This window comes from Mastomys coucha, unplaced genomic scaffold (assembly GCF_008632895.1).
Source record: "Mastomys coucha isolate ucsf_1 unplaced genomic scaffold, UCSF_Mcou_1 pScaffold13, whole genome shotgun sequence".
In the NCBI taxonomy this organism is placed as follows: domain Eukaryota; kingdom Metazoa; phylum Chordata; class Mammalia; order Rodentia; family Muridae; genus Mastomys; species Mastomys coucha.
In genome coordinates, this window is record NW_022196895.1 from 20499204 (window position 1) to 20512602 (window position 13399).

At 37.8% G+C, this 13399-nt stretch overlaps 1 protein-coding gene across 5 annotated transcripts in view; it reads left to right on the forward strand.

Moving 5' to 3' along the window:
* The window catches only part of Galnt1 (polypeptide N-acetylgalactosaminyltransferase 1), an 81781-nt gene that overhangs the window by 49895 nt on the left and 18487 nt on the right, over positions 1-13399 (forward strand). For all 5 annotated transcript variants that reach the window (XM_031365136.1, XM_031365140.1, XM_031365135.1 and 2 more), the window contains 2 exons: positions 5147-5313; positions 10497-10704. In XM_031365136.1, coding sequence (XP_031220996.1) covers positions 5147-5313; positions 10497-10704 — 375 coding nt within the window. The remainder of the gene's footprint in view (positions 1-5146; positions 5314-10496; positions 10705-13399) is intronic.

The following is a 13399-nucleotide window of genomic DNA, read 5'->3' on the forward strand; positions in this document are numbered from 1 at the left end:
ATTCACTCAGGTTTGTTAATTTAATGTAGTTATAGTCATAATTGTGTGAATATATGTGTGTGTGTGTATGTGTGTATAATTAGATTAGTTGATTGTTGATTGTGTCACTAGAAATACAAAGAACTGGAAGAGTTAGGTATTGTTGTAGAATTATCAAGATTTTTTTTAAAAGCTATAGTAATCAAGATATTGTGAAGGTCTTATAAGAATAACATAGATGAGAGGAACAAAATTGGGAGTTTATCTCACATATCATTCATACATAAACACTTAATTGATGACTAGGAGGTCACTGTGTAGCCCTGAAAGGATGAGCTTTTAAGCAACAAATGCCATTGAGTGACTTTCCTGTAATTAAGGACAAAAGAGAAATTGTACTTTTGCTTCTAGCATAGAAAAGTTTGTATTCTGTGTATCATAAATATAAATACAAAGGCAGAGCCATAAATAATTGCATACAGTATCTCTTTAAACTTGGAAAAGTTTTTTTTTAAAGATTCATTTATTCATTTTATGTATATGAATATACTGTCACTGTCTTCAGATACACCAGAAAAGGACATCATATCCCATTACAGATGGTTGTGAGCTACCATGTGGTTGCTGGGAATTGAACTCAGGACTTCTGGAAGAGCAGCTGAGTTTTTTCCAGCCCCCGTTTTGTGTGTGTGTGTGTGTGTGTGTATGTGTGCGCTTTTTTTTTTTTTTAAAGATTTATTGTATTTATTATGTATACAGTGTTCTGCCTGCATGTATGCTGGCAAGCCAGAAGAGGGTACCATATCTCATAGATAGTTATGAGCCACCATGTGGTTGCTGGGAATTGAATTCAGGACCCCTGGAAGAATAGCCAGTGCTCTTAACCTCTGAGCCATCTCTCCAGCTCTGCATATTCTAGGTTGGCTAGATGTTCTACTTTCCAAGACAAAATTGTACAAAATTGTAAAGAGGCTCTTCACAATTAGATTTTTTTTTTTTCAAACAAGAACAACTCATAAAAATAGGCCATGGTGGTAAAATGTGTATTTAAGGAGTAAAGTAACAAAGAAGAGATAGATCACTAATGTCACAGAGTTAATTGCAAGTTCTGCCATTCTTTGAGATGCCAAGTGTTTCAATTCATATTTAATGATACTCAAATCGTGGAAATTTTAACGTTTGTTCCAAAATAGCAGAAACTGTAAAAAAAAAAAAAAATGTGAATTATTGGAAGAAAATACCATTACTTGTATACCTGACATTTAAAGTTTTTAATTATGGAGTTGACATGTTTTGTAGTATAATAATACAATGACTATTCTCTTGTAAAAGAAAAGGAAAAAATAGTAAAGAAAAAGTTTTAGTTGATGTTATTTGCTGTATCAATTACTAGTATTTTAAAATTTAAGGTATTGCATACTTTTCTTTAGAATGCAGAAATCCCTCCTGGAGCCTTTATGCCTGTTGTAGAGCAATAAAGGACTGAAAAGCTTAAAAAAAAAAAAAGATTTCTTAAACAGATCATAAGATTCACACACAAAAAGGTGGGAGGATTGATAGATTAGCTAGGGATCAGACCCAAGAACATGATCATGCTGGGCCAAGTGCTCTACCATTGATAGACACCAGCCCCATTAAAGACTTTCTGCTTATTAAATAAGAGGGGGAAAGTATATTCAATCAAGTTATTGTTAAAAAAACTTTTTGTGACATTTATAACTAGTAACGCACTCAAATCCAGAAGTACACCTCCTACATGAGATTTGAGCTGGGTGAAAGCAGGCAGATCTCTGAGTTCAAGGCCAGCTTGGTCTACAAAATGAGTTCCAAGCCATTCAAGGTTACCTAGAGAAACCTTGTCTTAGGGTGTCGGGGGGTGAGAAATTTAAATATCATTTTATAAAAGGGATTATTGAAATAACTGTGAGGATATGACAGATTACTCCAACTTGTTAACAATAATTTTAAAAACCAACTCAGTGTCAAATCATGTGATACTATCATATACTCCTGGAAAGTAATTTGGTATAGCCATATTGAAAATGTGTCTGTTCATGCTTAAGGCAGCATTTATATCCTTCATGGCCTAACAGTTACACACACACACACACACACACATGTATATATATGTATGTATATATACATACACACACATGCATACACACATGCATGTATATATGCATGTAACAGGAGACAAAGGCAAAATGTTTACAGTAGTAAGTCTGTTGGTTTCAAAATTTAAAATCTCGAACTTCTATTAGTAAAATAGGTCTGTTATGGTGATGCTTGCCTTTAATGACAACATTCAGAAAGCAGAGGCAGAAGGATCTCTGTGAGTTCAAGGGCAGCCTGGTCTCCATAATGAGTTCCAAGACAGTCGGGGGTACACAGTGAGACTGTCTCAAACAACAGCAGCAGGTAGTAAATAGAGTAGTATACTTTATAGTAGTAAGTAGAAATGAACAAAAGTCACATACCATTCTGAATATAAACCCTACCAACATAATAAATAGTCAAATAATCATATAATATAGAGAGAATAATATTATTTGTGAACAAGTCCAAACAAACCAAATAAAACTCCTTTAGAACCACCATAGATTTTCCTTTAGGGACAGAGGAGATGGTCATAGGGCAGTTTTTGAGACGATGTGTGTTCTTCTCAGTGGTAGTTACGTGCTCACTTGCTCTCTGCTAGCTCATTCCGCTCACATATATTGGGTGTGTTTGTTTTGTTTTTGCAGTTCTGGGAATTGAGCCCAACAAATGTATTTTGTGTATTCTGTGTTTGCCATATTTCATATTATAATGAACTTGGGGATGAGTGAGATGTGAAGCATTGTATAGCAGTTCATCTGGGATAAGGTAGCTCTGATGAGGCGAGGCATGTGTGGAAGAGAGAGAGGATAACAGTGTGTTGATGGAAATGACCCAATTGAGAGGGAAAAAGCTTTAAAAGTGTTAAAAGCAAAGGTTTTGGACATCAGTAGGTGAGAAGGTGTATAGACAAGAATAGATCATTCAAGCCCTCTATAGAGGAAAAAGCATGATTTTATAGTCTAAATACTAACAGGATGGTGTGTTTATATTGGTGGCATTATGGAGATTCTCTTCTGGAAGCTTTTTTATTTGTTTTGAGATAATTGGAAACAAAGGTGTAAATGAGGAGGGCAAAAGTGGTTTTAGAAATGTGAGATGTGAAGATTTGAAGGAGTTGTGTAGGAAAGCCATATGTGGCTAGAGTGTGAGGAGGGCCCACATGAAGGTCGTAGTTAATTTAAACAGAGACCATCCAGCCCAGGTGGATTTTTGTGAGCTACATTGACTAACCCAAGGGCAGGTACACAACTAGGACAAAGGTGGACAGAGCGAAGTTTTCATGAAGTCTGACTTATTCTAGCTTTCTGTTTAATTTGGTTTTTATTCTATTCCTTCCTTTCTTGTGACACAGTTTGAGCTGATACAGATTTCAGCTTCCAGCTGATGGTTTGGAGCTGTACATTTTGTTTTTATTCATTTAGCATAGCATCTGAATATTCAGTAATGGTCAAGGTGTGGCTTTAGTTATACTTATTTACATGCATATTCATGTCTGTATAATACGGTTTTGATCTGAGCATTCATATTTTACTTAAGTGTTGGGCATTTCTCAGACACAGCAGGTTCACCATTAACTCCAGTTTGGTATTTGGACCAACTTTTATATGATAATAGTGACATAGTCCCAGTCCACCATTAGGGTTGTCATAATGGAATGTGATGCTTCACTGGGACAGAGTAGTAGAATCCTGCTCAGTTACAAACGTGGCTTTTTTGCTCACCCATAATTCTTTGTTTAATTCTTCATGTACACATTGCAGATGTACACAGTAGACACATACACAGAGTTCATATTATCAATCAATAATGGTGATGATAATAATAATAGTACCACCAAGGCTGGTTAAGAGATTTATCTACTTCAGTGTTTTTGAAGGTGCAAAGTCTACAGCATGGCAAAGATTTCTTATCGCAGAGCCTACCATGGCTGAAGTACATCATGTAAGAGGGATAAATCATGTGTTAAGACAGGAAAGCAGGGGAATTTAGGGTTGTCTCTCCTTTTTTATAATACCCTTGAGAGACCTCACTCACCTGTGTGACAAGTGGCTCTAAGTGTCTGCTTTACAGAATGACTACCAGATTAGAACACGATACATGATAGGTACTTAGTAAATGCATCTTTTTTTATTTTATTTTTCTAGTTTGTGAAGGTTATACTTTTTTTTAAAATTTATTTTATGTATATGAGTACACTGTAGCTGTATAGATGGTTGTAAGCCTTCACATGGTTGTTGGGAATTGAATTTTAGGACCTCTGCTCACTCCAGTCAACTCCGCCTGCTCCGATCGGCCTCAAAGATTTATTTATTATTATTCATGAGTACACTGTAGCTGTCTTCAGACGCACCAGAAGAGGGCATCAGATCTCATTACGGGTGATTGTGAGCCACCATGAGGTTGCTGGGATTTGAACTAAGGACCTTTGGAAGAGCACTCAAAGCTCTTACCCGCTGAGCCGTCTTGCCAGCCCCCAAAGGTTACACTTCTGTTAAGGTTATTTGATTCTGCTTTTTTTTTTTTTTTTTTTTTTTTTTTTTTTTTTTTTTTTTTTTTTTTGTAAAGCCAATTGATTCTTAAAGTGCAATTTGAGATTGATAATACAGCTTTATTTCATTCTTCATTAAAATGAATTACCTAGCTACATGTGGTGCACACCTTTGAATCCCAGGACTTGGAAGGCAGAGGCAGGAAGATCGCTGTGAGTTCCAGGGAACCAGGGAACCTTAGTCTGCATATCAGGCCTCAGGCCAGCTAAGGTTGCATAGTGAGACCATGTTTCAAAAAAACAAACAAGCAACCATGAAAAATAAATAAATAAATAAAGTGAATCAAACCAAAAGTCTGCATCAGTATTTTAAGAATACAGGCAATATCTTTAAAATAATTTTATTACTCTATCAATATTACTTATGTATGCAACATTAATCAAAACCTAAATGGAAAACCACTTACAGTCTTACTATTAGCACAACCTTTTTGTTGTTCTGTCAACTTTTCTAGTACAGATTCATTTATCTGTAGTGTCTTAAGGTCTCTTTTATAAAGGCATTTGCTTTGTCTCTAGGTGTAAAACAAAGGTGTATCCAGATAACCTTCCTACAACAAGTGTGGTGATTGTTTTCCACAATGAGGCATGGAGCACACTTCTGCGAACAGTCCATAGTGTCATTAATCGCTCGCCAAGACACATGATAGAAGAGATTGTTCTTGTAGATGATGCCAGTGAAAGAGGTAAATTCTGCATTTTAATGCCAGTGATGTCAGACCTTTGATCACTAACAGCTTGCAAACTATTGCTATAACTTTAACCTAATAATTGTATGTAAACTTATAATTTATCTAAAAATTCTTGCCATTTAAACTCATTCACATAAGTATAACATTGTGAATCATAAAAGTATTATTTAGTGTTTAATTGTGCTGCATCTTAATCTTACCGGAAAAAGAAATAATGCTTTAAAATGTGATGTTGAGGTTGAACAGGAAAAACCTACACAATTTTGTTAGAATTTTCTCTGGAAAGCTGCAGTTTTGATCATGAGGGGAGAAATTAAGTTCTGAGTGTCAGGAAGAACTTGACAGCAAAATGGAGTTCAGACTAGAGTTCTCTGGATTCTTCTAAGACTTCCTGTTTCCTTCCTTTCTAAATTTCAGGAATGATCTGTAGTTAGTTGCATAAAATAATTAAGCACGATTAAAATGTGGTATGTAATCTTACTGTGTTCTCACATACATCTGCCATATCTCTTGCTTAGATAACCTTCTGAGAATATCAGGATTTTTCATAAATGTAGAATATCATATTCTGTTTCCTGAGACAGGCTTAGGAAAAGGTACACTAATGAAAATAACATGGACCACCACTTTTGACTCTGAACCCTCAGAGATTTCATGCTGTAGATGCTGTAGAAGAGATAGACCTTGTTAAAATCAGAAACTCAGTGTTTCTGTCCTCACCCTTGAAGATTTTCTTATTCTATGAGAGCCCAAGAAGGCTATGTAGAGTAGGATGTTTTTGTAGGATGTGGTTGCATTAGAAATGTGGATGGGCAGCTCTGAAGTGACATACTCATACATAGCAGTTCTCTCTCCTCTTTGCTAAGGTGGGCCTTTCTTAGCACTGTAATGTGTATGAACTCCTGAGGACAAATACCGACTTTGATGCTGAGCTGAGGCTCTTTGTTACTAGGGAGTGCTACCCCAGGTTCCTTGATTAGGGTCTGGGTCTTCCTGCCTAGAAAGTTTTGAGAATTCTTTTCCCTGTTTCTGGCCTCTAGAAGCCACCAGTTACTGAGTTCTGCAGTTAAGATTGCATGCAGGTTACCATCCAGAGTTACTGAATGTAATTTTATTTGGCATCACTATTTTGATGATGATTTTGGGTCTCAGTAACCAGAGCGAACTTGTTACTTTTATGTAACTCTATGTGTCTGCTTTTTCTTATTCCAGAGGCACAATATTTCTCACCTGGACTCAAATATACACCAACCAATCCTGTCTGTCTGTATTACTGTTCACTTTTCCCATTTGTTCCCACGCCACAGGTAGAGTAACTTTGTAGGAGAAAACATGCAGGGCTCAGCAGTGAAGAGCAGTAGCTGTTCTTCCAGAAGACCTGGCTGGGTTCTAGTCCCTATATCCACATGGTAGCTCACAACCATCTATAATTCTGGCCCCAGGGGATTCAATACCCTCTTCTGATCTCCTTGGATACCAGGAACACATGGTGAAGAGACTTAGATGCAGGCAAAATATTCACATATAAAATAAAAGTAAATAAAGTTTAAAAGTTAAAAATGTGATGGGTGCAGTTCTCCAGGACATGTATGACCTAGCCCCAGCTCTAGTCATATTGTGAGCCGTGTACTGCTACCTATTCCCATCCTCTGGTTTGTCCACAGCTTCCTTTGAGTTTGTTCAGCATGTCACTCTCTGCTGTGTAGGCTCTTACACTGTGTTCCCATACCCAGAGCACTGTTCTCCAGGAGATGTTCTTCACCATCTTCCCATCCTGCTTACCATCTAATCTCCCTCAGTGCTCAGATAACTTATTTCTAGAAGCTTTTCTTGATCTTCTGAGACCTGTATTTTCACAGAGTCTGCCATGTCCCCCTCCCAAACCCGGCCTGGGCACACAGTTCTCACCAGAGATTCAAAACGCAACATCTATGGTCTCTCTATAGATAGACTTCTGTTTGGGCTGCTGCACACCATTATCTGACCCAAAGCTTACTTGGTCTGGCTGTACTGGATTTTTGTAGTGTTCTAGCTAATATTTCTCAGATGTTACAGGGAATAGCATACTTTTCTTGTTTGTTTGTTTGGTTGGTTGGTTGGTTGGGGTTTTTTTTGTAACATGTAGATTTGTTTTAAGTCTGCTTGGTACATGGTGAATATTGGTTTTGCAGTTTTTAATTAACTGAGATAGAAATTTCCAAGTATGGCACTCTGCCTGTATAATACACTGTAAGGTAAAGTGAAGTATTTGGTAGAACTCTGATCTGTATGATCAAGTCAGAAGGAAATAAAAGCTTTCTGTATACATTTCTGTGGATGAAAAGCCACAATCCTTAGTGGCTCCATAAGACTCTTTGCTAAATGAAGAGGAGAAGGAGCCACAAAAGTATCTCAGAGCTGTGTAGGAGCTCTTCAGTGCGCCAAAAGCACACATGTTTGCATTTTCCCCCAGATTGCCTGTGTATGATGGCATTAGTAAGGGGAAGGAATTTATAGCCAACAAAGTGACAGTGACTCCATTGTGGCTATTTTTTTTTTTAATTTAGTATGTGTAATTATTTGTTTGGTGGGACAGACACTCAGGTTATCATCTTGGAGACAAGGACATTTACCCCGTTTTGCCATCTCAGCAGTCTCGTTATAACTAATTTTTGCCTTATTGTAAGGAATGGAAATGTGTATTTCCAGTTGAATCTTAGAGCACTTTTTGTGAGTGCTTAGAATATTGCCAATGGAACCACAAAAATATGAGGTAAATCTACTTTCTCAGAAATCTCTGACGTCAGAAATTATAAACAATCAAAATACTGTAAAATATTAGTGTATGAACTAATGTACAAGACAAGTTTAAGCAGTGTCAGCAAGTGACAAGACTGACAGCTCCATGATGCTGTGGCCCGGATGCTTAGGGGTCCATTTACAGAACAACAGAAGGCAGGATGTCTGAGGAGGAAGGGCTCCTACTCACCAGTTACCATCCAAGCACTCGATTCTTATAAAATTATGTATGGACTGAAGACATATATTTCCTAGTGTCTGTTGTATAAAAGATGTCAGAAATGCCAAGGTAATTTGTTATAGTGTTATAGAGTCATGCATTAAAAACTTCTTGTTCATAGACAAGACAGTATTAATAGCTTTCAGAAATGTAGGACTTTAGGATTAGATTGCTTTGGTTTTTAAGGCTTATTTTTAAAACTATTTTGAAAACACCTATTGGGAGACATTGTTTATCATAAATCAACTTTGATCGAATTAAGATATTAGAGCATGCCTAATGAGCATGCCTAGAATCACCACAGCTGATTCTGTTTAGTTCTAGACTTGTAGACTAAATGCTAATCCATATTTGTACCGATTAAGTGTTCAACATTTCCTGTAGGTTATCCCTTCCATTATATTCTGTTTGCTTGGTTGTTAGTTTTGTTTGCTTCTTTTTTTTTTTTTTTTTTTTTTTTTTTTTTTTTTTTTTTTTTTTTTTTTTCCTGAGACAGGGTTTGTCTGTGTATCCCTGACTGTCGTGGAACTCATTCTAGTAGACTAGACTGGCCTTGAACTTAGAAATCTGTCTGCCTGTGCCTCCCAAGTGCGTGCACCACCACTGCCCGGCTTGTTTGCTTCTTGAGACAGTGTCCTACAAAGCCCAGGCCAGTCTGCCCTCAAACTTAAGATCCTTACTCCTCCACCCATCCCCCAAGTCCCAGGAGTACAGGTATCCTCAGTATGCCTGGCAAGTGCTTGTACAGTGCTCTGTCCCATGTTAAATGATGGGTTTGAAGTTAGGCAATCCTGAGCCGTAACAAACGTCACCTTGATCAAATTCATTTAATATTCTGAGCTAGATATTCATTTCTAAAGTATGTGTAACAGCACAATCTTACAGATCATTCTAACATTATGCGGAATAGTCACAAACCCACTCATTGCCAACACAAAACTGTTTTTTTCAGATTGGCATTGTTCACACCTTTATACTCAGGATCTGGTTATATTCTTCTCACTTTATGACTTAGTTCATGAAATCATATTGCTATTTTGAAACCTTATTTTTAGCACGAATATTAGGAAATAAGTTAACCAGAAAAAGATTAGTAATCTTTTTGGAAGGTTTTGGATTTCTGATGATTTTACTAGTGTCTTTCCAAACTGAATCATCTTATAGGGAGCACTTTGGAACTCTGCTTTCAGTATTTAAGTAGCCTCTTAATCACACACCATGATTTCTATGAAAGAGTGCAGAGGTTTACAACCTGAATGGTACTTCCATCATGGAGTCAGTTGTGCTAACATCTAGGGGCTACTAAGGTCTGGGGCCCTGTTATACCTCGATAGATGATACATATCTATTAACTCATGTTAGTTAGAAAGACATGGTCCCATCACCATCAATAGTTTGTAATTCACACTTGTCTGACAAAGATCTTTTTTTACCTTTCAGTTCCTGTCTAGCATTTCTCTTATGAGATGTTTATTTTTTGCCTCCTGCTAAGTCTATAGTCAGAAAACTATGGTGATCAGTGAGACACATTGCTTCTGTCTTGGAAGATATCTCACATTTTAAAAACTAATGGTGTAACATATAGTATTTCTTTTCTCTGTTCTCTAGGTTGAGTAGTCTGTTTTTCCTTTTCTTTCATGCACACACTGTGTGTGTGTGTGTGTGTGTATGTGCACACATGCGTGTGTGAGTTGGGGGGTATTAGCATTTTAAGTTTTGAAATAGGATCTTAAAACAGCCTGTGCAGCCTACACTAGCCTCAGACTCAAAATCCTGCTGCTCCTGCCTTCCAGATATTGGGATTACAAGTATGTTCCACCATGCCTGGATTACAAGTGTGCACTGCCATGCCTGGCTCAGCCTCTTTTTTTCTGTTGCAGATTCTTTAGCATGATTAGGAATAGAATTGTGAAGCCTGCTAGATGATGCATGGCAACGTGCCTGTTCTGGGTGATAATTGAGCCATAGATACTGTTTTAGCGTTCAGGTGGCAAGATAGAGGCAGCTAGTTCATACCCTCATGAAATTAGCTTCCTTTAGGAAATGCTATTGATGGGACAAGGAGCCTTACCTAGTGCTCTGTCAATACGTATATGTTGAAGGAATATTGCAAATCAAACTTGCCTTTTATTTTGGTAATGCCAGTTCATGTAATTCCTTTGTTTTGTTATATTTTCAGACTTTCTGAAAAGACCTCTAGAGAGTTATGTGAAAAAACTTAAAGTGCCAGTTCATGTAATTCGAATGGAACAACGCTCTGGGTTGATCAGAGCTAGATTAAAAGGAGCTGCTGTGTCCAAAGGCCAAGTGATCACCTTCTTAGACGCTCACTGTGAGTGCACAGCAGGGTGGCTGGAGCCTCTGTTAGCCCGGATCAAGCATGACAGGTAAGTTTCTGGAATTTGTGAATTTGTTCTTAGTACTTTTATCTTAAACTGTGTGGAACATTGCAAATTTCTGTTTTTAAATAAGCACAAAAATACTATCTTTTCAAAATGCCTTTAAAATGCCTCCAAGAGTGCTCCAAACAAAATGCAGATAAGACCACTTTCTTAAAGTCTGGCAGTTAGCACATTTGCAAACTGCCCTAATGGGGATGAATTAGGTAGCATGTTTTAGAATAATTACTCTGTGCTGTTGGCCACATGGGTCCGGAACAGGTAGACAGTGAACTCAAGAAAAGTTTGCTTGTCCCTGCTTTCAAAGGGACCACTGGGGCAGGCAGATTATCTCATCTTTGTTGGCATCTTCACAGGGATTGTAGTTCTCATCTGATAGCACAAAGCTGAAGAGAGGACAGTGTGTCCTGTAATCCTCGTCGTGTATGGAGTGATTCTGTAATGCTATTACTATAGAGTGAGCATCGCTGTAGCGCGTCTGTGGCAGTCAGCTTTCATGTTACACACTGCAAAGAATTGTCTGTTTCGGGCTGGTGAGATGGCTCAGTGGTTAAGAGCACTGACTGCTCTTCCGAAGGTTCTGAGTTCAAATCCCAGCAACCACATGGCGACTCACAACCATCCGTAATAAGGTCTGATGCCCTCTTCTGGAGTGTCTGAAAACAGCTACAGTGTTCTTACATATAATAAATAAATCTTTAAAAAAAAAAAAAGAATTAAAAGAATTGTCTGTTTCTGTCTTGGTTCCTACGGATCAGGAAAGAAGTAACGCCAGTCTGCTTGACCTGTATTCAATTTCTGTTGTTGTGGCAATTTGACATTGAAGCTGTCTACATCAACTTTTAAGGTTTAGATTTTGTAGAGTAGACTTACTAGCCCAGTGGAGAATGGAGGGGGTAAGACTACTTCATTTATCCTGTTTGTTAGCAAATGATGGCATACAGCTATCAGTTCTCAGAGACACAAAACAAACCAGCATTGGATCAGAGGATACCCAACAGTTTAAGAAAGAGACCATTGCCCTGAAGAATCAAAAGAATAGAATCTCCCTCTAAATATTTTTCTGTAAGTAAAAGGTGATTGGTTTAAGGAAATACTTGCATAAAAGATAACAAATTTTAGAAATATGATCCTGGGGCTGGAGAGATGGCTCAGTGGTTGAGAGCACTGACTGCTCTTCCAGAGGTCCTGAGTTCAGTTCCCAGCAACTACATGGTGGTTCACAACCATCTGTAATGAGATCAGATGCCCTCTTCTGGGGTGTCTGAAAACAGCTACAGTGTACTTACATATAATAAATAAATAAATCCTTAAAAAAATATGATCCTGGACCTATATAGAGAAGGCAGAGTGTGATGTGTAGGAGAAAGTTGACTAAAACACCAAAATGATTTATAGTTGGGGCTGTGTGGTAGATTATATATCCTAAATAGTTTCCAACGGATAAAGTGCTAGATACAAAAACAGGGTTTTTTAAAAATGCACTACTGAGTTGTCATAAAGGGAAAAAAATACACATCAAAAGTGAGAGCAAACAAGCTGTCTATTCACTCAAGGCAACTGGCATTGTGGTTTCTGAAATGAATTCTGGGTATTGTTTGTTCCTTGATAAATGTACAAGTTGGGAGTACCAGGAGCAAAGCCTAGGCCCAACTCATGGTGAGCCATGCTATGAATCAACAACAGATACCCAAGTAAAGCTGAGGTACCCAGTGAGACCGAGAACTGGATCACATGCATCAGAGGAAACCTCGCTGTGGCAGGGGACAGCTCCCACCACGATGGATATAGAAAGCAGGATATAGAAAAAGTAGGAAAATGGACTATTTTTATGAGGCTACAATAATTTTAATTAAAAAACTGAAGACCTATGCTTTAATTTTTAAATACTCTCTCTCTCTCTCTCTTTTTCTCTCTTTCTCTCTCTCTCTCTCTCTCTCTCTCTTTCTCTCTCTCTCTTTCTCTCTCTCTCTCTCTCTCTGTGTGTGTGTGTGTGTGTGTAAGACCAGAGGACAACTTGCAGGCATTTGTTTTCTCCTTCCACCATGAGTACAGTAATCAGACTCAGATTGACGTGTTTGAAAGCAGACTCTTTTGCTGCCTCAGACACATACTATGAGAAAAGAGTCATGGTGCTCAGGGAGAGGTCAAGGGACAACGTTGGGAAGTTGGTTTTCTCTTTCTTTCTACGTGTAGATTCTAGGATTGAACTCCAGGGATCAAATTTGTTTACCCTCTCGGCCATTTCACAAGCTCATGGAAAAGATCTCTTTAAACACCAATAAAATGTGATTTGATATATCTACTATATCTACTAAATGCTGTATTTGGGACATTTTTCCTTCAAAAGAGCTGTTGTCATTTGTGATTGTTTTTAGTTTTAAAAAAAGCCAACTGGAAAATTTATGAATATATGATTACACAGTCTGTACAGAGAAATCTAAACTAGAAAGCAAAATGTTCCCTCTAGTAATTAAATAATTTTCATCTGATGGTAATGGTGCACACCTTTATTAGCCTCAGAACTCAGGAGACAGAGGCAAGAGAATCTCTGAGTTTGAGTTCAGCCTAGTCTACATCGTAAGTTCCTGGACAATCAGGACTACATAGAATGACCTTGTCTCAAAAAACCAACCAAACAAATGAAGTGTGTGGGTGTAGGTGTGTGTGAGTGTGTGTGTGT